Source organism: Meriones unguiculatus, chromosome 2, assembly GCF_030254825.1.
Source record: "Meriones unguiculatus strain TT.TT164.6M chromosome 2, Bangor_MerUng_6.1, whole genome shotgun sequence".
NCBI lineage: Eukaryota > Metazoa > Chordata > Mammalia > Rodentia > Muridae > Meriones > Meriones unguiculatus.
The window spans coordinates 85030500-85053540 of record NC_083350.1 but is presented as its reverse complement, the minus strand read 5'-3'; the positions used below and the strand labels follow the sequence as shown (position 1 = coordinate 85053540).

General features: G+C 42.7%; 1 protein-coding gene across 2 annotated transcripts in view; it reads left to right on the top strand.

The window, feature by feature from the left end:
* Fam151b (family with sequence similarity 151 member B) overlaps positions 1–21859 on the top strand; it is a 30394-nt gene extending 8535 nt beyond the window's left edge. For both annotated transcript variants that reach the window (XM_021634082.2, XM_060377778.1), the window contains exons 3-6: positions 8029–8194; positions 12222–12439; positions 13685–13820; positions 21216–21859. In XM_021634082.2, the coding sequence (XP_021489757.2) occupies positions 8029–8194; positions 12222–12439; positions 13685–13820; positions 21216–21375 (680 nt within the window). In that variant the 3' untranslated portion in view covers positions 21376–21859. The remainder of the gene's footprint in view (positions 1–8028; positions 8195–12221; positions 12440–13684; positions 13821–21215) is intronic.
* Positions 21860–23041: the final 1182 nt, after the last annotated feature.

The following is a 23041-nucleotide window of genomic DNA, read 5'->3' as shown; positions in this document are numbered from 1 at the left end:
ATTGTGTAGATGTACCACAATTTCTGCATCCATTCTTCAATTGAGGGGCATCTGGGTTGTTTCCAGCTTCTGGCTATTACAAATAAAGCTGCTACAAACATGGTTGAGCAAATGTCCTTTTTGTGTACTTGAGCCTCTTTTGGATATATGCCCAGTAGTGGTATGGCTGGATCTTGAGGAAGCGCTATTCCTAGTTGTCTGAGAAAGCGCCAGATTGATTTCCAGAGTGGTTGTACAAGTTTACATTCCCACCAGCAGTGGAGAAGGGTTCCCCTTTCTCCACAACCTCTCCAGCATGTGTTGTCACTTGAGTTTTTGATCTTGGCCATTCTCATGGGTGTAAGGTGAAATCTCAGGGTTGTTTTGATTTGCATTTCCCTAATGGCTAATGAGGTTGAGCATTTCTTTAAGTGCTTCTCGGCCATTCGGTATTCCTCTACAGAGAATTCTCTGTTTAGCTCTGTTCCCCATTTTTTAAGTGGATTACTTGGTTTGCTGCTTTTCAGCTTCTTTAGTTCTTTATATATACTGGATATGAGTCCTCTGTCAGATAAAGGGTTGGTGAAGATTCTTTCCCAATCTGTAGGTGGTCGCTTTGTTTTGATGACGGTGTCCTTTGCTTTACAGAAGCTTTTCAGTTTCATGAGGTCCCATTTATTGGTTGTTGCTCTTAGAGCCTGTGCTGTTGGTGTTCTGTTCAGGAAGTTTCCCCCTGTACCAATGAGTTCTAGGGTATTTCCCACTTTTTTTTCAAGCCGATTTAATGTGTCTAGTTTTATGTTGAGGTCTTTGATCCACTTGGACTTCAGTTTTGTGCAGGGTGACAAGTATGGATCTATTTTCATTTTTCTACATGTAGACATCCAGTTAGACCAGCACCATTTGTTGAAGATGCTATCTTTTTTCCATTGTATGGTTTTGGCGTCTTTGTCAAAGATCAGGTGTCCATAAGTGTGTGGGTTTATTTCTGGGTCCTCTGTTCGGTTCCATTGATCCACCATTCTGTTTCTATGCCAGTACCATGCAGTTTTTAAAACTGTTGCTCTATAGTACAACTTAAGATCAGGGATGGAGATACCTCCAGAAGATCTTTTATTGTAGAGGATTGTTTTAGCAATTCTGGGTTTCTTGTTATTCCATATGAAGTTGAGAATTTTCCTTTCCAGGTCTGTAAAGAATTGTGTTAGTAATTTGATGGGCATTGCATTGAATCTGTAGATTGCTTTTGGTAAAATGGCCATTTTTACTATGTTAATCCTACCAAGCCATGAGCATGGGAGATCTTTCCATCTTCTCATATCTTCTTCTAATTCTTTCTTCAGAGATTTGAAATTTTTTTCATACAAGTCTTTGACTTCCTTGGTTAGGGTTACTCCGAGGTACCTTATGTCATTTGTGGCTATTGTGAAGGGTGTTGTTTCCTTAATTTCTTTCTCAGCCCTTTTGTCTTTTGTATACAGGAGGGCTACTGATTTTTTTGAGTTAATTTTGTATCCTGCCACTTTGCTGAAGGTGTTTATCAGCTGTAGGAGTTCCCTGGTAGAGTTTTTGGGGTCACTCATGTATACTATCATATCATCTGCAAATAGTGATAATTTGACTTCTTCCTTTCCAATTTGTATCCCCTTGATCTCCTTCAACTGTCTTATTGCTCTAGCAAGGACTTCCAACACTATGTTGAAGAGATATGGAGAGAGTGGGCAGCCTTGTCTTGTCCCTGATTTCAGTGGGATTGCTTTAAGTTTCTCTCCATTCAGTTTGATGTTGGCTATAGGCTTGCTGTATATCGTCTTTACTATGTTTAGATATGTGCCTTGTATCCCTGATCTCTCCAATACTTTGAACATGAATGGATGTTGGATTTTGTCAAAGGCTTTTTCAGCATCTAGGGAGATTATCATGTGGTTTTTTTCTTTCAGTTTGTTAATATGGTGGATCACATTGATGGATTTCCGTATATTGAACCACCCCTGCATACCTGGGATGAAGCCTACTTGGTCATAGTGGATAATATCTTTGATGTGTTCTTGGATTCGGTTTGCAAGTATTTTATTAAGTATTTTTGCATCAATGTTCATAAGGGAGATTGGCCGGAAATTCTCTTTCTTTGTTGAGTCTTTGTGAGGTTTAGGTACCAAGGTGACTGTGGCTTCATAGAATGAATTTGGTAATATTCCTTCTGTTTCTATTTTGTGGAATAGTTTGAAGAGAATTGGTGTTAGCTCTTCTTTGAAGGTCTGGTAGAATTCTGCGCTGAAGCCATCTGGTCCTGGGCTTTTTTTGGATGGGAGACTTTTGATGACCGCTTCTATTTCTTTGGGGGATATAGGTCTATAGGTCTATATAGTTGATTTACCTGGTCCTGGTTCAGCTTTGGTAAGTCAAATCGATTAAGAAAATTGTCCATTTCATTTAGATTTTCAAATTTTGTGGCATATAGACTTTTGAAGTAAGTCCTAATGATTGTTTGGATTTCCTCAGTGTCTGTAGTTATATCCCCCTTTTCATTTCTGATTTTGTTGATTTGGGTGGTGTCTCTCTGCCTTTTAGTTAGCCTGGCTAAGGGTTTGTCGATCTTGTTGATTTTCTCAAAGAACCAGCTCTTGGTTTCATTGATTCTTTGAATTGTTTTATTTGTTTCCAATTGATTGATTTCAGCCCTGAGTTTGATTATTTCCAGCCGTCTACTCCTTCTTGGTGTGTCTGCTTCTTCTTTTTCTAGGGTTTTTAATTGAGCCATTAGGGTGCTTGAATGAGCTGTCTCGAATTTCTTCTTGAAGGCACTTAGTGCTATGAACTTTCCTCTTAGCACTGCTTTCATTGTGTCCCACAAGTTCGGGTATGTTGTGTCTTCATTTTCATTGATTTCTAGAAAGACTTTAATTTCTTTCTTTATTTCTTCCTTGACCCAGCTGTCATTTAGTAACAAGTTGTTCAGTTTCCATGTGTGTGTAGGCTTTTTGTTATTTCTGTTATTGTTGAGGTCCAGCTTTATTCCATGGTGATCAGACAAGATACATGGGATTATTTCAATCTTCTTGTATCTGTTGAGGCTCGCTTTGTGACCCACTATGTGGTCTATTTTGGAGAAGGTTCCATGAGGTGCTGAGAAGAAGGTAAATTCTTTTGTGTTTGGGTGTAAAGTTCTGTAAATGTCTTGTTAGGTCCATTTGATTCATGACCTCTGTCAGAGACATTGTTTCTTTGTTTAATTTCTGTTTGGTTGACCTGTCCTTTGTTGAGAGTGGGGTGTTGAAGTCTCCCACTATTAATGTGTGTGGATCTATATGTGCTTTAAATTTTATCAATGTTTCTTTCACAAATGTGGGTGCCCTTGTATTTGGGGCATAGATGTTCAGGATTGTGATGTCTTCCTGGTGGAATTTTCCCTTGATGAGTATGAAGTGTCCTTCCCCATCTCTTTTGATTAATTTTGGTTGAAAGTCTATTTTATCAGATATTAGAATGGCTACTCCTGCTTGCTTCTTGGGTCCGTTTGCTTGGAAAGTCGTCTTCCAACCCTTTACCCTCAGGTAATGTCTATCTTTGTGTCTTAGGTGTGTTTCTTGTATGCAACAGATTGCTGGGTTTTGTTTACGTATCCATTCTGTTAATCTGTGTCTTTTTATTGGAGAGTTGAGTCCATTGATGTTGAGAGAGATTAATGACCAGTGGTTGTTAGATCTCTTGATTTTGATGTTGGCTGTGCTCATCAGGTTGTGTGCTTGGTTGCTTTTTGTTTTACTGAAGTGAGGTTATTTATTTCCTGTGTTTTCTTGAATGTAGCTAGCTTTCTTGGGTTGTATTTTCCCTTCCAGTGTCTTCTGTAATGCTGGATTTGTTTGTAGGTATTGTTGAAATTTGTTTTTGTCATTGAATATCTTGTTTTCTCCATCTATGAGGACTGAGAGTTTTGCTGGGTATAGTAGCCTGGGCTGACATCTGTGTTCTCTTAGGGTCTGCATGATATCTGTCCAGGCCCTTCTGGCTTTCATAGTCTCTGTTGAAAAGTCAGGTGTGATTCTAATGGGTTTGCCATTATATGTTACTTGGCCTTTTTCCCTTGCAGCTTTTAGTATTTTTTCTTTGTTCTGTATACTTACTGTTTTGATTATTATGTGGCGGGAGGATTTTCTTTTCTGGTCAAATTTGCTGGGTGTTCTGTAGGCCTCATGTATTCTAATTGGCCTCTCCTTTAGCTTGGGGAAATTTTCTTCAATGATTTTGTTGAAAATATTTTCTGGGCCTTGGAGAAGGGAGTCTTCTTTTTCCTCTATACCTATTATTCTTAGGTTTTGTCTTTTCATATTGTCTTGCATTTCTTGGACGGTCTGTGTCAGGAATTTTTCAGATTTAACATTTTCTTTGACAGATACATCGATTTCTTCCATTGTATCTTCTACACCTGAGATTCTTTCTTCTATCTCTTGCAGTCTGTTGGTTATGCTTACCTCTGTAGTTCCTGTTTTCTTCCCTAGATTCTTCCTTTCCATTATTTCTTCCATTTGTGTTTTCTTTAATTTTTCCAATTCTATCTTCAGGTCTTGAGTTGTTTTGTTTACTTCCTTCACCTGTCTGATTGTACTTTCCTGTTTTTCTTTTAGTTCCTTCAACTCTGTTTCTTTCATTTCATTCAGTGTTTTAAGCATTTCCTTTCTAAAGGCCATAAACTGTTTGGCTGCAGCTTCCTCTATTTCTTTACGGATGGCGATATTCTGTTTGAGTTTATCTTCCTCTATGTCTTTACGAATCTTATTTGTTTCCTCTGTTATCATCTTCATGAGCATACTTGTTAGGTCATCTTCTTGGATTTCAGTTATGGTGGGGTGTCCAGGGCTACTTGCCCCTGGGTAACTGGGTTCTGGAGATGCCATATTGCTCTGTCTTTTGTTGCTTGAGCTTTTACGCTGGCCTCTACCCATTGTGTTATCTTAGGAGTTTGGGGTTATTTTCTGGTGGTTCCTGGGGATCCTGTGGTGGAGAGAATCCCCTTTGCAGAAAGCTGGATTTTCCTGAAGGATGTCTTCTCAGCTTTTTGGGTATAGTCCCTGGATGGCTGGTGTTTTTTCAGGAGTTGCTCACCTCAGGGATATAGACCTGAGTGGTAACTGTGGTCTTTGTTAGTCAAGAGGGTTCTCCTCTCACCCAGGGAAGTCCTGGGGGCAGCTGCCCTGTTTCTGGGTTTCTTGTTGCAAATTTAATGATCAGCTGCTGTGACCCAGTTGGACATCAGGCGCGCCTCAACTGTTTGTGCTTGTGTCTGGAGCACAGCTGAGTGCTGGCGCCTCGGCCCCACTAGACTGCTAGACTTTTTCTAGGGAAGGATTGGGTGATTTAGATCAGTACAGTTTCCTTCCTTCCCCGTGGATTCTCTGGAGACACCGACTCCTAGTGTCTTTTTTTGCCCTGGTGCACACTGCTCAGTGTCCGCCAGCTGGCTGGCCACAGAAATTTGCCTGTGCCTGGAGCACAGCTGTGTGATGGCGGCTCAGTCTCTGCCAGCTGTCTGGTGCGCAGAAACTGCCTGTGTCTGCCTTTGTGGCTTTTGGGAGTCTGAGTGGCTCCCTAAGCTGGGTAATTTTCCGGGGACCTTTTCAGGTTGGGGGTGAGCTGAGTGCTCTGAGATCAGACCCGCCGTTTCTATCTCTGGCGGCGAATCAGGCGCGCAGGCAGGCAGGGCTCTGTGCCGGAACCTGGGTCCCCGGCTCTGGCTCCGGGCTGGCTCCTGGGGTGCCCGTGGAACCCGCCCGAGTCTTTTCCAGGGGATGTCTGGGTGACCTAAGGCCGGTCCCAATCGTTTCCTGTACCCTGGGGTTATCTCTCGACTGAAAATTCCAGTCTCTGATAGTGTGGTGCCCAAGGTTCAGTCTGGGACCGGGACCAGAGACACTGGCTTGTGGCTCTGGGCTGGGGCTGGGGCTGGCGGCCGGCAGCCAAGCGTCTGGCGGAACCGGGGTCTCTTCCGCGGTTTAGCCAGGTGAGTTAAAAGCTGATTGAATCCCCCACCGTGGGGTATCCTCTCACCTGGGAAACACAATGACTGTGTTTTATGGCCGAGAGTTCTGATTGCTGTTCACTGTGCTGATCCTGCTGTGCTGCTGCTCAGAATGAGAGTCCTCCCGGCGCCGCCATCTTGCCCCTCCGCAAACTTCTTTTATGTGCATATATCTCCCATAAATATGTTGACTTTATTTTTGAGATTTATTTAATAATTTCTGCATCTGAGTGTATGTCCACCAAGTACTTGCATATTGTTTGCGGAGGCCAGATGGGCATTGGATCTCCTGGAACCCAAGTTATAAGCAGTTTTGAGCCGCCCACATGGATGCTGGGAAATGAACCCAGACTCTGCAAGATCAGCTAGGGCTGGTAACCACAGAGCCATCTCTCTAGCCCCAGCTTGTGGGTTTATTTCATACCAAATCATAAACCACTCCTCTGCTTTGTGGTGGTCTTCAGTCTGGGTTGGTTGATTTGATTACTGTGGACACAACACTAAGTGTTCTAAATTCTCTTCACCTAGTTGTGTGGGAGCAGCTGTCCTTCTGAGGTTTCATAAAGGGCCTTGGAGCTGTCCTGTTGGCTGTGTCGGCGCTGAAATTATATTTTATTGTACTTTGATTTGAAAGTCTGTCTTCTCCAAACTCATATTTTAAATGTAATTGCCAGTGTAATTGTATGGCAGGTGGAGTCTCTAGAGAGGTATTTGGGTCTAAGTTGGAAATATTCCTCAGTATGCTATTAAAAAGCCTAACAGTTAATTATTTCTCTTCTTTCTTCTCGTTATTATCATAGGCTGTTAAAAGAAACCAGTTGTCACTTTGAGTATCCCTAGAAAGCACCCACATGATCTCCACAAATTCATCTGGTATCCTCTCCATCTTCTGTCGTTACTACATGGGATGGTGTTGTCAGAGTTTCCTAGGGTGCAGGACAGATAGGACCACCAAGATTGCTCAGTGAATGCATACGCTTGCTGCCAAGGCTCATGGTAGAAGGAGAAAAACCAGCTCTTGCACATTGTCTTCTCCCTTCCACAAGCACTCCATGGCATGCATGTGCGTGCACATAGACACAAATGCACAGAAAATAACTAAATAAATACAGAAATTAAGACAGATGTTTGTTCGCAAGTTACAGCTAACTCCCATGCTGTTTCTTCATAAAGGCTTCCCTAGAACTTAATGCTCTATTTCAGGGTTTTATTAGGACAACATCCACTCTGTTTATCTCCTGGTAGCAGACATCCAGAGCCGAGGGTGGTGGCACGCAGTTGTAATTCCAGTGCTGGGAAGCTGGAGTAGCACAGTGCAAGTGCCAGGTGCAAGAGGCCAGCCCAGACTGCATGGTGAAAGCCTGTCCCACAAAACAAGTCACTAAAAAAGTTGCCGCATTTCATATACAAACAGTGATGTCCATGAATCTAATTTGAATATCAAGAAGATAATACATGTGTGTATCTGTGAGTGTGCGGGGGTGGATGTGTGTCTACATGTGTATCTTTGTGTGTGCCAGTGTGTGTGTATGCAGGTGTGCATGTGTCTCTGCATGTATGTGTGTATCTCTGTGTGTGCTGGTGTTTGTGGGGGGTGGGGAGTGTGCCTGTGTGTGTGTGTGTGTGTGTGTGTGTGCTGGTATGTATATATGTGTGCAAGTGTGTATGTATCTCTACATGTGTGTTTGTGTGTGTCTGCTAGAGGTAGAACCAGAGCCTTGTCCATACTACTAAGCAATCAGCACCTTTGAGGAATATTCTCTGCCCAAATATACTAATTTTTGTTTCTATAAAACTCCAACAAATAACTTATAGGCTTCTCTTCCCCATCTGTGCTCGCTTTTCCAGCTAGCAGAAAGGACTCGTGGGTAGGATAGGGGCTTAGGAGCTGTGTAATGTAAGGACAACATGCGGCCTCATCCAGTGCATTCAGCAGTTATGTGGGCAGCGTGTCTTGGTTCTCCAGCGGGTACTGACACGCTGCCGAGGTCCCGGCCCTGTTTGTAGTAACAGAAGCTCTCTTCCTTGAGCAGGTGCTGCCCACATGATAGAGGCTGACGTCCTTCTTCCTAGTGACGGGTCAGAGCATGGCCAGCCGGTCATGGCCCATCCTCCTGAGACAAGCAGCGACAACACTCTGGGGGAGTGGCTGGCTGAGGTCAGGAAGAGCAGCAAGGGCATCAAGTTGGATTTCAAGAGGTATGTTTACAGCGTGCTTCTTGCTGCTGTACAGTTGACTTCTGGGAACAGCATTGACACGTGCTTCTCTGCCTTGGACGACCTATTCTTTCTCCTATACAAACAGACACTGACGTTTTAGGTCAGTACTTGCACATTCAATCTGATTTTGTTTTATACTAGTGAAGAGGCCTGGAAGTCCTCAATAATCAAAGCATACTTTAAAATAATATTTTGCAGGAAATGATCATATGAACAGGAATGAGTGTCCTTTCCCTCCCAGTGGCTATCATATGGCATTTGGCCATGTAGAAGCTATAAAGTGTGCAATTGCTGGGATGCAGACTGATTTCCCACCAGCCTCCAGCAGCTGCCACTCAAACCTGGAATTGGTGGCGAACCCACCCTGTCTCTGAATCATACCTCAACATGGATTACCCCAGGGCTGGTGAGGCAGCTCAGCAGTTAAAAGCTTGCTGCTCTTCCACAGGACCCAGGCTTGCCTCCCAGCACCCATGTCAGGGAGCTGAGAACAACCTCAACTCCAGCTCCCGGGGACTCAGCACCCTCCTGGCTCCTTCAGACACCTACACCCATGTGGCACACACACACATGTGTCAAGATAAGATGGCTGTAATGAGTAAGAATTTGAAATTGAAAAGCTTGTGGGATTACTAAGATGACCCCAGCCATTTGTGGGTGGGTACCTAGCAAACCTCATTGCCTTGTTGTGATGAGTACAGAACCTGATGTGTGAGAATCTGGACTGACAAGGACGGTGGGCCGAAGACCAGATGGCTTTATGGACAGTGAGTTCATCTGCTTTACTGACAGTCTTAGTGCTGGCATGGCTGAGATTCCCCGAGGACATCTGCTGGCCTCCTCGGACCCGAGCCTCCTGGGGCCAGAGCAGCCTTCTCTGTGCACTTTAAAGGCTTTGGCTCCTTGTAGATTAGCTTGTGTGTTTGTAAATTCTTTTTTGTTTGTTTGGTTGGTTTTCTCCTTCCACCATGTGGCTCCTAGATTTCTTGTCAGGTTGCCAGCCTTCCCAGGAAGCACTTTTCTTTACCAGGTGAGCTATCTAGCTGCCTGAGTTCTTAACCAGACCTGGACTAGTCCTGTGAGTGGAGCGGAAGGTCTTTTAGCCAAATTTTAGTAGATCTTGTTTTGTGCTTTTAAGTTATCTTATGTCATGTACAAATGATCATACATGATTATAATATGGCATTATAATATATAATTATTTATATAGTAATATGTGGTGATGTTTAAATTTTATCTGAAGTTTTAGCTGGTTCTGAGGTTTTAACAAAGGCCATTTTCCTTTAAAAGTGATTTTTATTTAGGTATGATTTGTATTCAGTTGCTCTCAATTTCTAAGTGAAATTCCTAAGAATACAGGATAAAGTAACACTAATTTCTGTACTTTTTACTTTTGCATTGCTGTATATGTCAGACTTTGGCTCCGGGCTTCAGAGGATGGGTGTTGTCTGTGGCAATGCTCTGATGAGATGACTTCCCCAAGTGACAGACCAGGAACCACCTGTGACCAGGTGCAGGGAGAGCCCTCACAGGCCTGCCCCATAACCTTCTCCACACAGCCTCCTAGCAGTGCTGCAGGCTGGGACCTGAGCCCTCAGCAGGAGCCTCTCAGGAGCATTCAGAGGCTGACCTTAAGTATTATGCTGTTGTATTTACTAGAGTATATTGTAAACATTATAACTTTGTAGTGTTTTGTTGTTGTTATCTGTTTGCTTGTTTAGTTTTGTTTTTTTGAGTCAAGATCTTGAGCTTGATACATATAGTCCAGGCTTGTTCCCCTGCAACCCCACCAGCCTCCTCAGTGCTGGATTTATTATTATTATTATTATTATTATTATGATGATGATGATGCATCTAGTTTTGCTCTTTGGTTTGGTTTTTTTAGACAGTGTTTCTCCCGTGAAGTCCTGGCTGCCTTAGAACTCACTTTGTAGACCAGGCCTTGAATTCAGATATCTAACTGCCTCTTCCTTCCGAGGACTTTGTTCTATTTTCCTTGGGATTTCTGCTGATTTGTTTTTGTTTGTCTGCTTGTTTGTTTGTGGTTCCCTGTGGATTTAGAGTTGAGTTTTTAATGGCATCAATGTAGTAGAAGGCAGGAAGCATTACAGAGAAATACAGGTGGCTAAATTAGAACCTGCAGGGCCCTGTCTAACGCTAATGTGCTAATCCACTAAAAATCTAGTGCATCCATTTCCTGGACAGAATGGGGAGAATATGCAAGATAAATGAGACTGGAGGCCAAGGGCCACATGGTCTCTGGTTTTAGCATATGATTTAATAAAATTTCTCTCCTTAAAGTAGGCACAGGAGAGAAGCACAGATAGACACACCCATCCTTAGGTAGAGCAGCTGCCACTCCCATCCCCATGGTTCTCAGCAGCCAAAACAGTAGCCCAGGAGCTTGGTGAACTTTTCTAGAGGGACAGAAAGGTTCATCTTAAAGGTTGGAAGAAACTTTAGAGGTAGTGAGGTTTTCCACTTAAGTTGGTGTGTGTGTGTGTGTGTGTGTGTGTGTGTGTGTGTGTGTCTGCCTGACTGTGTGCCCATGTGTATGTGTGCACGTGCTGTGTGTGCTTATATCTGAGAACACTAAGACATACACACACAAATGATATACTGACCTTGCTCATTTGCAAGCTGGGCATAGTGTCCCATACCTTTAATCCCAGGGCCTGGAAGAAGAAGCAGGGTGATTTCTGAATTTGAGGCCAGCCTGCCCTGTATAGCAAGTTTCAGGCCAGCCAGAGGTACATAGTGAGGCCTTGTCTCAAAACCAATAGATAAACAAGTAACAACAAAAGCCTTTTCTGTCTTGAAGTATGTGGGTTGTGACAGTTGTAAGGAGACCATCCACTCTTCAAGTGGGATTAAAACATCCTCTCTCATTTCCACCACAGTGCTCCCAATACACAAGGAATCTGAGCTTATACTAGCTATAGGAAATGGATTTTTTTTAATTTATTTTTATTTTGTGTTCATTGTTGCTTTGCCTGCATGTATGTCAGGGTGTGAGGGTGTCAGATCCCTTGGAACTGGAGTTACAGACAGCTATGAGCTGCCATGTGGGTGCTGGGAATTGAACCCTGGTCCTCTGGAAGAGCAGCCAGTGCTCTTAACCACTGAGCTGTCTCTCCAGCCCCAAGGAAATGTTTTTATGCTTTCCAGACATTTTTAGAAATTTTTTTGTCTTCAAATTCAAATCATGTCTGGAGGAAAAGAGACCTTTCTTCCTGCAGGATTGTGTTAGAGATAATCTTATCAAAGGCTGATGTGGCATGAGCCATTCTGGAATGTGCCAACCTGCTCTGCTACTTCCTGAGTGTGACTGGAAAAAAAACATTTATATCTTTATACATTTATATCTTTCTTACATTATTTCACTTCCAGTGACCCAAATGTAGAGTTTTGAAGCCCTTGTTTGAGCCATAGGTACTGGCATTATTCACATCACTATAAAATCTTCCAAGTCTTATAGTGATTCTTGGAATCACTATAAGACTTCCAATGTTCTTTTCATGAAAAAGAATTTGTATTAATTATTTTATTTTTTTAGGATTGATTTTTATGAAGCCAGGTGTGTTGGGACACACCTTTAATCTCATCATTTGGGAGGCAGAGGCAAGTGGATCTCTAAGTTCAGGGCCAGCCTGAACTATAGAGTGAATCTAGGACAAGCTGGGAGTACACAGAGAAACCCTGTCTCAAAAAACAAAAAAGATTCTTTTTCCTTATGTGTGTGTGTGGGGGGGGGTGTACACTGGGTGTGCAGGTGGCGATGCAGGCCAGGAGGGTGTGTGAGGTCCGAGCTGAGGTCGCATGTAGGTTGTGCTGCTGGGCGATGAGCCCAGGCCTACCTGGGTTCCTAGAATAAAGCACACATATTTTGAGGTGGGGGGTGTGTGAGTGTTCCTCTCTGGTCCCGTATGACTTTCCATGTCTGACTCTGAGAAAAGGAAGACTTTCCAAGTGCAGGCAGACTCCCAGGTCACGAACTCTCTTGCAGTCTGGCGGCCGCTCGGGCATCCATGCTGCCCCTGGAGGGTGTAAAGCAGCACCTTCGTCGTCCCGTGTGGATGAATGCTGATGTTCTTCCCGGGCCACAGGGAAGTGGCCAGGTAGTGGATGCCAGAGCCTTTGTAGACACTGTGACATCCTTCTTTCCAGATGTGACTTTCTCCTTGGGTTGGACAACAGGATGGCATCCTGAAAAAGTCAATGAAGGTAATAATTCTAATCATGTGCTTACCATTGATTAAAATATCCTGCAGTTATAACAGCAGCACAGAGCTAAAAAATAACCTGCGTAGTCTAAAGCTCGAAAGGGAAGACCCGGCGCTGTGGGCATGTGTCCTTCTTGGTGTTAGTCCTCACAGCCCCAATGACGTCTGTGTGCAGCTTCCATGGCAAACACTTCTGTGCAAGGTGTACAAGCAAAGTTGTCTCTTTACCAGCTTTGAGTGCATCCCAAGTGTGTCTTTGCAAAGGTGTGAAATATTCTGGACTTATTTTTCTGTAGGGTATAGAGCAAACTCACATGTCAGCTGAAACACATACGAGCTTCTCAGGCACAAAGAGGCCAGAAGAATGAGTGTGGCTGAAAAACACAACACTGTCCCTAACGTTTCATTGTTGTGGGTGGTGTCTTAGGATTTTATTGCTGTGAAGAGACACCATGACCACAGCAACTCTTATAAAGGACAACATTTAATTGGGGATGGCTTACAATTCAGATAACTCCATTATCGTCATGGCAGGAAGCACGGCATGTAGACATACATGGTGTTGAAGAAGGAGCTGAGAGTTCTACATTTTGATCTGCATTCAGCAGAAGGAGACTGTATGCCACACTGGACATAGCTTCAGCATAGGAGACTTCAAAGCCCGCCCCACAGTGACGCACTTCCTCTGCACATCTTCTCCAACAAGGCACCTCCCTTGTGCCATTCCCTATGTGCCAAGCTTTCAAACACATGAGTCTGGGAAAACCATTCCTATTCAAACCACCACAGGTGGCTTAATGATGGAGTACTTGCTTGGCATGCCCAAGACCTTCAGCTTCATCCAGAACCATTGAAAGCTTAAATAAAAGTAATCTCCCGGGCTGGAGAAATAGCTCAGTGGTTAAGAGCGCTCTCTGCTCTTCCAGAGGACCCAAGTTCAATTCCCAGCACCCACATGGCAGCTCACAACTGTAATTCCAGTTCCAGAAGATCTGGCACCATCATATAGACAAGCAGGCTGAACACCAATGCACATAAAAAATAAGTAAGAAAAATGGAAAACAAAAGTAATCTCCCTTGTGCTGTGATGCTTTGACTCATGCTCAACTCAATCGAAAGTTGTAGAGCTTTCTAGGATCATCTGTAAGTTGCTGACAGAGTTGTCTTTTCCTGGGTAATTTGGTTTTTTAGTTAATTGACTTCCAAGATCCAGTCAGAAACTTTAGTTCCTTTCTTCTCACTCCAGGCTACAGTTGGTCAATGGTGAAAGAGATGGACTACATATGCAGTGGACTAACCCAGCCTGTCACATTCCCTGTCAGGGCAGCTTTAGTCAGGCAATCTTGCTCTCAGTTGCTCTGGCTATTGAAGAAATCAAACAGGTATGAATTATCACCATGTCAGTATAAGGTGTGCATGTGTGGACACTACAGAGTGAAGGGGTGGGAAATTTTCCAGGCTATGACTGCAGTTCCAGCCCGGGGAGTGAGGGCAGAGGGATTAGGAATTCAAGATCATTCTCAGCTACAAAGGGACTTGAAGTCTAGCTCGGACTACATGGGACTCTGTCCAAAGAAGAAAAAAGGGTCTTGAAAGGACAGTGTGTGAAAGGGAGAAGTAATGAAAACTGGCTGGTCAGCAGACAGACTCCCTTCTTCACGAACTGGAGAGCATGGCTCTCCCCCTCCCCACAGTCTGCGCGAAGTCATCCTGGCTGATGGTGTCATCTTTCAGTTAGTAGAAAAGGTAGTTTATCTGTGAATGCTACCATGACAGAAATATGTTTCATACAAAATTTTAATTTTTTGATGTACAGTGGAAGGTTAACAATGGGGCTAGCAAGATGGCTGATCAAGTACACGTTTGCCATGAAAGCCTGGTGACCTGCGCCCATTCTAGGAACCGTGGAGATGTGGAGAGAGAACAGACTCTACAGTGTTGTTCTCTGATCTCTATACACACGCCATGGCACATGCATGCATGTTTATACCAGCACACACACACACACACACACACACACACACACACAAAATAACAGTAATAGTAGTAATAATAGTAATAATATAAAAACACATTTTGGGGACTGGAGAGGTGGCACAGTGGCTAAGAGCATGTGCTGCTCTTGCAGAAGACCTGAGTTCAGTTCCCAGCACCCGTGGCAGGCGACTTTCAGCTGCCTGGTGCCTTGAGCTCTTAAGGGATCACACCTCCAGAGGCACATGCACTCACCTGCACATGCTTGTTTACAGACATATATACACACACTTAAAAATAAAATCTTAAAAAATAATAAATAAATTTGATTTAGCTGAGCCACATATGAAATATTGAAGTGTACTCTAAAGGTACAGATATTTTAAAAGTTTGGGTACCACTTTTGTGGGCTAGTAGAAAGCCCAGAAGTATCAGAACTCAGAGTGGGTGTAAGCTGGCATTGCATCTAAGCAAAGGTTTGATGACTGTGTAGAAGCAGCTAACTACTGAGAAACTACTGAGAAAAAGCTGTGCTCACAGCTTTCCTTGGGCTTTTTGCCAAGTATATTCCCATTCAATTAACGTTTGAATATCAACTTGTCAATGCATGCAGGCTAGGGTAGCTTTTTAGAAAAGGTTTATTTCATGTGTACGAGTGCTTGTATGTTGTAGTGCATTTGTGCCCGGTGCCCACAGAGGTCAGAATTGGGCACCAGATATCCTGGAATTGGAGTTACAGATGGTTGTGAGCCACTCTGTGGGTCCTGGGAATTGAATCTGTGTCCTCTGCAAGAACAGCAAGTGTTCTTAACCATGGAGCTCTGTCTCCAGCTTCAGAATGGAAGATTTTTTCTTGGTATTAAAGGCACCACTTCCAGAAGCCATGAAAGAAAGTTTTGCTACATTTGAATACATAAAAATCAGAAATCCTGGTAAAAATAATATGATGATGCTTATCAGAGAGATATAAAGAATTGTAACACATTGAATTGATTAATAATAAAAAAGAATTCCAACACATAAAAAAATTTACAACCATCTAGCAAAAGGCCCAGCTTAATAATTTGCCAAGCTGGAGAGTAGAGGAAGCAGACATGTTGTACATCATAGGTATAAACTGATTGATTTCCTTGAATAAAATTTTGGCATGTTTGTGGATTTTTATCAGTTAGGACTTAGCTACCTAGGAGAAGTTCATGTAAGCACAGAGAGTGTACTAGCAGAGTTTCAAAATATCGCTTGTAACTATAAAGGACCCCCAGTACCCCGGTCAGAATATTCTGGCTGAGAATATTCCGTGCTACTTCTCAGTGTCTCACCACCTCTCGTTTTTCCATGTGTGTATGGCATGCCAGCCCTTTCATGTGTGTCTCCATTCTGATTCTGGGTTGATCTGAATTACTTTCCTTCTAAGTTTTAGGTATGAGCATTCTGTGCATTTCATAAACTGTCTTGTGCTTTCTTATGTATTCAGAGATACCGAAAATAATTCTAAAATAGCCTGCACGTGAAACCCTCTAAACCTGGGGCTTTAGGGAAGGCTGAGCTTGAATGACATTTCCATTTACTAGTTAGTGAATGGTTTGTTTCTGTTTCAATGGCTTTAGAAGCCAAGTTTCATAAATTCTATTTCCTTAGAAAATGGTTCATTCTGTCCATGTTTTAAAAAATTATTTAGATACAGCTGACTGAAATATCCTATTATTCTCTTAGTTTCTTACAAGTCTTCAGTTCCTTGATGTATGAGATTTTTCCACTAATTTCTTGACTACACTGACGATTTTCATGTGTGTGCACATGTGCATGCATCTTCATATGTGTACACAGGTGTAAGCAGGTGCAGACACAGGCCAGAGAGCTGACGTCAGGTGTCTTCCTCAGTCACTCTCCACCATATTTTCTGAGAGAAGCTCTCAAATTGAACCTGGTGCTCACGGATTGGCTGGGCTGGCTAGCCAACCTGCCTGGGGCTTGCTCTCTCCCTGTCTCCCCGACTGCCCGTGCTGAGGTTGCTGATGTGCTCTTAGGCCACCGCGCCCTTCTCCCTGAGTGCTGGGCACCTACCCAGGTCTTTGTGCTTGTTCAGGGAAGTTCACCCACTGGGCCATCTCCCCGTTCCTAGACGACATGATAAGTCTGTAAGATCTTGGATTGGATTTATCTTTCTGGTGTATGACTTAGTAATTCCTTCCTTTTCTTCCTGAACACATAGTTGCTGTTTTGTTTTGTTTTGTTTTGTTGTTGTTTCCATTGCTCCTGTTGGATGCTTACACTGCTGGTTTTTACCTTTACATCTGTTCAGGTAACTCTCTGTTCAGGTAATTACTTATACTAATATAGGTGTTGAAGACTGTTCTCTTTCTCAGCCCTATGCCTGAAATGTATCCTGTTGGTCTTCCAGAGCTTCTGGCATTGCTGATTTGAACTATTCTTCAGCTGTTGCTTTTTCTTTTTTTAATCTCAGACATTATTTGGAAAAAAGAAAAAAAGTTAGCCATCTCGGTAGTAGCTTCTATAAGTCTCTCTCTAATATTTTCTGCTTTTATTGTCGTGTAAGCAGATAGCATCACATTTCCTACTTGTGGGTTTTTAATTGAAGAGTATTTGATGATAAATCTGTTGTCCTATTTCTAGGTGGCCTGTTCTCTTTTGTGATTCTTTGTGTCTATTTTTATGGATTACCATGTGGTTTTGATTACTGTGGTTTTGTAATTTGACTTTAAATCAGAATGTGATACTTCCAATATTTTCTTCTTGCTCAAGAGTCTTTTGACATTCAAAGCTTCTATGGTTCCATATGAACTTTAGGATCAATTTGTTTCTATAAAAATGCTGTAGGCACTATGGCAGTTTGAGTGAGAATTGTCCCTCAGAGGCCCACGTGTTTGCACACTTGGTCCCTGGTTGTGGGCGATTTTAGGAAGGTTTCGGTGCTGCAGCCTTGCTAGCAGTGTGTCCCTGAGGCGGGCACTGAGGCTAGGGAGGCCCACCAGTTACTGGCCTCTGCTTCCTGCTTACGGCCGAGATGTAATCTCTCAGCTCCCTAGTCCTGTCACTGTGCCTGCTGCTTGCTCTGTCCCTCTGCTATTCTAAGCCAACATAAACACACTTCCCATGAATGCTTCTGGCCTGGTGCTACTTTACTTATTAGAATAGTTCTCAGCTCTATTTTCCTGCACATGCTGGGATTTGGTTTTGTTTATGGCTGAATAAACCTCCACTGTGCATATGCACCATGGTTTCTTAGCCATCGATGGGTGGAAGCTTGGGATGGCTCCACTCCTCACTATTGTGAATGGTGTGGCAGTAGGCGTGGACCTACAAGGACCTGTCTGATAGGACGTGTGATCATTTGGGTTTATGTCCAGGAGTGTCACAGCTAGGTCTACAGTAGTTTTATCTTCAGTATTTTGAGCAACCTCCACACCAGTTTCCTTAGTGTCTGCGGTTTCACGTTCCCGCCGATGTTTTCTTTTTCTACATCCTCTCCAGAAGTTGTTATTGGAACCTCAAAATTTTTATTTTCATTTCTTTGTTGGCTAAAAATTTTGGAGACTTTTAAAAATATTATTGTCTGTGTTTTTTTTTTTTTTGAGAAATTTCTATTTAATTCATTAGCCCGTTTATTGATTGTAAGATTTGGGTTTAGATGTTTAATTTGTGCAGTTCCTTCCATATTCTAAACCTTAGCTCCAAAGTGCCGCTGGCACAGACTCCCTCTGTTCTGTATGCTGTGTGCTCACTCTGCTGTGCTGTCTTTACTGTGGGGGAACTTTCTAATTTCATGTCACTCCGTGGTCAGTTCTTGGCGTTGTTTCCCGTGCTATTGGAGCTCTTTTCAGGAGGTCCTTGCCTACCCCTGTATTCCCTGTGTTTTCCTCTGGCAGATTCAGAGGCGGCTTTCCCATTAGTACCACCTTGGCTGTAGCTGGGCATTCCAGTGAGTTGTGTTGCCGGTTTTGTTAGATCCTGAGAATGTTTCAAATTCCCGTCTGCTTCATTCAGTGGCTCACTGTTCATTCAAAAGAGTATTCTTCAGGCACTGGGAATGTTGGTAGAGTGCTTGCCTATTATACAAAAGTCATGCCTTTGTCTCCTAGAAGCGAGGAAGTAGCAAAAACGCATCATTCAGTCTGAGTGTTGGCTTAGTTTCTGTGGTTTCTCTCGCTGTTGATTTATAGTTTTGGTTCAATGGAGAAGGATACATTATTAGGAAGTATTTCAATTTTATTAAGGATGGCTTTGTGGCCTATAACTTGATTTTAGAAAAGATTTCATCTGTTGCCAAGAAGTTTTTGTTCCCTGTTAGTCAGTTGAGATATTGTATTGTGCAGCTATCTCTTGATTGTGGCATAATTTAGCTCTGGCGCTTCTTGGTTAATTTTTTGGGGGTCTGGAGCACCGACCGAAGGGTAAGAATGGGGGACCCATGTCCCCACTACTGCAATCAGGACCTGTCTGTCCTTTCATGTCCTTTAATATTTGTTGGATAAAGCGGAGAGTCCTAACATTGAGTGCATGAATGCGTCTAATTGTTTTCTGCCTTCTCTATGGGTTCTTTCTGAACCTGCAGAAGGCTTCTCCGTCTCCTTTAACGAGGTTAGGTCTCCATGGGCAGCTAGGGCTGGAGACCCTTCGGCACTGTTGCAGGTACGTGTCTTCCTCTTGTACTCACCGACTGCCACAGTCTGTGCCTTCTTTTAGCAGCAGGTGAGGCTGGGAAATGTGGCTCTTGTTTGTATAACTTTGTGTAGACAGAATGAAGAGGTTTGTTATGTAAGAGAAAAAAAATGGATAATTGAATGGAGCCACCAGCATCTGCCACAGTCTCGTGTACTGTTCAGCTCCTGCCTTTTCATTTTCCCTTGAGTGACTTTAAATTTAATTTCTCAATCATTAATGCGGGAGTTCAAAAACCAAATAGGACCAAAGAGTTGCTGGGAAAGCCTCCCTTTGCCTGTGCAGCCCTCCCTAATCACAGTCATTAGCATCTCGCTAACCAGCTTCTTTATGTATGTGTGTGTTGTTATGAAAAGTCAGACAAAATCCCAAATCTTTCGATTTTACCAACGAAGACTCAGGAGCCAGAGGCTGGGGTGAAAGCCTATTAGCTTAGAGAGGCAGAGAAAGCACCCAGCTACTCAGCCCAGGTCCCAGGAGGAAGAGGCCTGCTAGTTTACCCTACAACTCAGGAGGGAAAAGGCAGTTAGCTAAAAACCAAAGAGCCAAAGACTCAAAGCAAAAAAGTGAAGAGCTCGTTCTTCTCCACGCTGTCTTAAATACTTTTCTCTCAAAGTCCATCCTTAATGCTTAATACCTCTCAGCTGGTTTCTTGCTCTAGCTCTTGATCTAGGGTTAACTTTATTAAACCCTGTGTTCAAAATGTTCTTGGATTCAAGGTATGTGCTAGGGCTGAGCCAGACCATAATCACCTGTTTACAATAAATAGGAAGTTCTTGGATTAAAGATGTGTGTTAGGGATCAACCACACCAACCAAAAGACACCAGGGTTCAAAATGGGATCAAATATCGTGCCACAAATGTGAGTAAAGAGAAATACATCTTTTTCTTTTTTCATCTTTTCAAATGAAGGCATCTGTTTTTACATGCCTCGCTTCCTGAAGTAAGAACACAGGAACAGGTGAGAGGAGAGGGCTTCAAGGACAGGCCATGATGAAGCCAGGATACACAGACACCCCCGTTGGCTGGCCACCCACAGTTTCTGGCCGTGTGTCTTGGTTACACTGACATTCACTGTATAATAATTAGTTAACAAATCTTACATTTATGATTTATATACCATCTGTGAATTTTCACAATAAAAATGTTTTAAAAATATATCCTGAGAATTTGATTTAAATGAATGTAATTTAAAATTTAACAATCATATTTATTTCATTTCAGTTTTAATAAAACGGAGAGCTATTTAATGGGGTGGAACTGACCTGGAAAGTTCTCTTCTTAACCTAAATAATCATATCTGTGTCTTGTTATAAGGTCCATTACCATGGTACCCAGATAAAATAATAGATTTCAGCTGAGAAAAAACAAATAGCCAATGTCTACTTTCTTATTTCCTGTGACCTATACTGTACTTCAGAATTCTCTTGGGTATGAGGTGTCGCCTCTGAGGACTAAGTCTGAAGTGTTTCTTTACTGTCACACCTGGTCAGGACAGGTAATGAAGTCATGCTTCTCACTTACCTTGTGTCATCATTAGTAGCAGAAATGCTTCAGAGTCTCTCCTGGATCCCAACAAGTTTATGGGGGAAATAGGAACGTGACTACTGCAGTGTCGTGTTTCCCAGGCATGGTGCCTGATCAGTCACATCAATACAAAGGGATACGGAGCAGATAATGTCCAAATTCTAGTATGTTCATGCATATGTAAAAGTTTGCATATACTCTCACTTTAAACTTCATTGTTCTTCCTTTTTCCCTTTGTTCATGTATTTTATGTGTGGTGAGAGGCACGTGTGCATGAGGAGGTCAGAGGACAACTCTCAGGGGCTGGTTCTCTTCCCTCCACCGTTGGCTCTCCAGGACTGAGCTCCGGTCACTGGGCTCGGCCGGCAATGGGTGCTTTTTCCCAGTGAGCCCTGTCACCAACCCGTTTGCACTTGTTTGTGACATCTCTTGGCATTTATATGGTAGTAGTGGGGATCTGTTTTGCCTCTGGTCTTTTTGATGTTGATTGGGGACCAAAGCAGGGCAGTGGGGTTAGACCACTCAGTAGGCTTTGGGGAAGTTTTCGTCGGCTTCTTATCTTTTACTTTTACCTATATACTTCTGTTTTAATACAGGTACAGCCTGACTGTTTGGACTGGAAAAGATGACATTTATTCCACTGAAGATTTACTTTACATTAGAGACTACTTTAATAAAACTCAAGTTTTCTATGATGTTTTGGAACCACAAAGCCATGAATTTAAACGAGCCATTGGAATCCAAGCCACTCTTTAAGAATACAGTTCTTGAAAAAAAAAAAAAAAAACAACAAAACAAAGCAAAAAACAGTTTTCCTAAATAATTTTTACTTTGGCTTTGGTTTCATGATCCTTCTCTGCTTTGGTCTGAGTTGGCAGCTGTGTTAATGTGATTATTGCTGTGTTACATGTGTCCAGTCAGGAGTGCCTGTGTGCACGTGCTTTGACTTTACTGTCTATGGTGGCACACATCTGTAAAAGACTTTGACAACCGAAATGAAGGTGTTTTCAGATGGGAGGAAAAATGTTCAATCTGGGTGTGGTGGCATGTGCTTATAACCCTAAGATTTGCAGGACTGAAACAGGAAGATCAAGAGTTCGAGGCCAGCCTGAACTACATTGTGAAACCCTGTCTCAAAAGCAAATTGTTTTATAACTTGTCTATAATCATCATACATTAATTTTGTAAAAGAAATAAAAAGACTTGAATTAATAAATGAACTACTTTTCTTCTTATCTAACCCTTAGCAATTTTCTACATATCTATGTGTATATATGTGTGTATGCATTTATTTGTTCCATTGTTTACTGTGTGTATGTGTATGGGAGTGTACCACATGGTGAGTGGGCAGAGGTCAGGGAGATTTGGAGGAGGAGGTTTTCTCCTCCCACCATGTGCACCCTTGGAGATGAAACTCAAGTTTGGTAGGCTTGGCAGCAGGCACTCTTACTGCTGACCCATCTTTCTGGCTTAGCAGTCTTAAAACAATAGTATGGAATGACAAGTGACATTCAAGAATCTGCCACATACACTAAGATATAAAGGAACTTAAGCTTTCTAAGAAACCAAAGTACTGAAAGAGAATTGGGAAGTTTAGTCTGCTGCAGAGTATATTCTCAATGGTTACTTTGTGAGAAGATAACCATGCTCACAATTCACACCAGTGGCTGAAGAGCAATTTTGGCCTGAACATAAAAGCTGAGTTTAGTAGGCATTTGGCAGGGAATATAAAGATTTCATGACTCCTGAGGAGGGCAGGAAGCACTAACTCTAAAAGAAAGTACAGATAAATGGACTTCAGCAAACTTCATCAAAAGATACCACCGAGATAGCTCAGTAGTGGAGAGCTCTGGCTACTTTCCATTCCCAGCATGGAATGTGGTAGCTGACAACCATCTGAAACTCCAGATATACAGGACCTGATGCCCTCTTCTGGTCTTCTTAGGTACTGCACCCGCACACAGATACACATGCAACAAAACACCCATACACAAGAAATTACAATAAAGCCTTTAAAAAAAAGAGACACCATTGAGCACAAACAACTGCTATTTTATGCAGAGAGCTCCTGTAGACTGGTAAAAGGCCAAAAGCCTGAATTTAAAAGGAGAAAAAACCCAACAGATCTATCACAAAATAAAATATCCATATGCCCAAAGCAAGTTTTTCTGAAAAGGTTCTGAATAGTATCCCCACTCGTCCAGGAAAGGCGATTGAAGCCACCGTGAGATGAGTGCAGATGTTGTATGCATACAGCATAGGCAGAAAGGCCAGCACTATAAGGACTAGCAGTTTGTAGGGGGAAAAGCAAGCATGCTAGCGGCTTCCAATAAAGATAATATCTCTGCCCTAGGACTGAGCCATTCTACCCATAAGCACGGAGTCAAGGGAGTTCCTATGCTCACAGAAAAGGTTGTGGTAG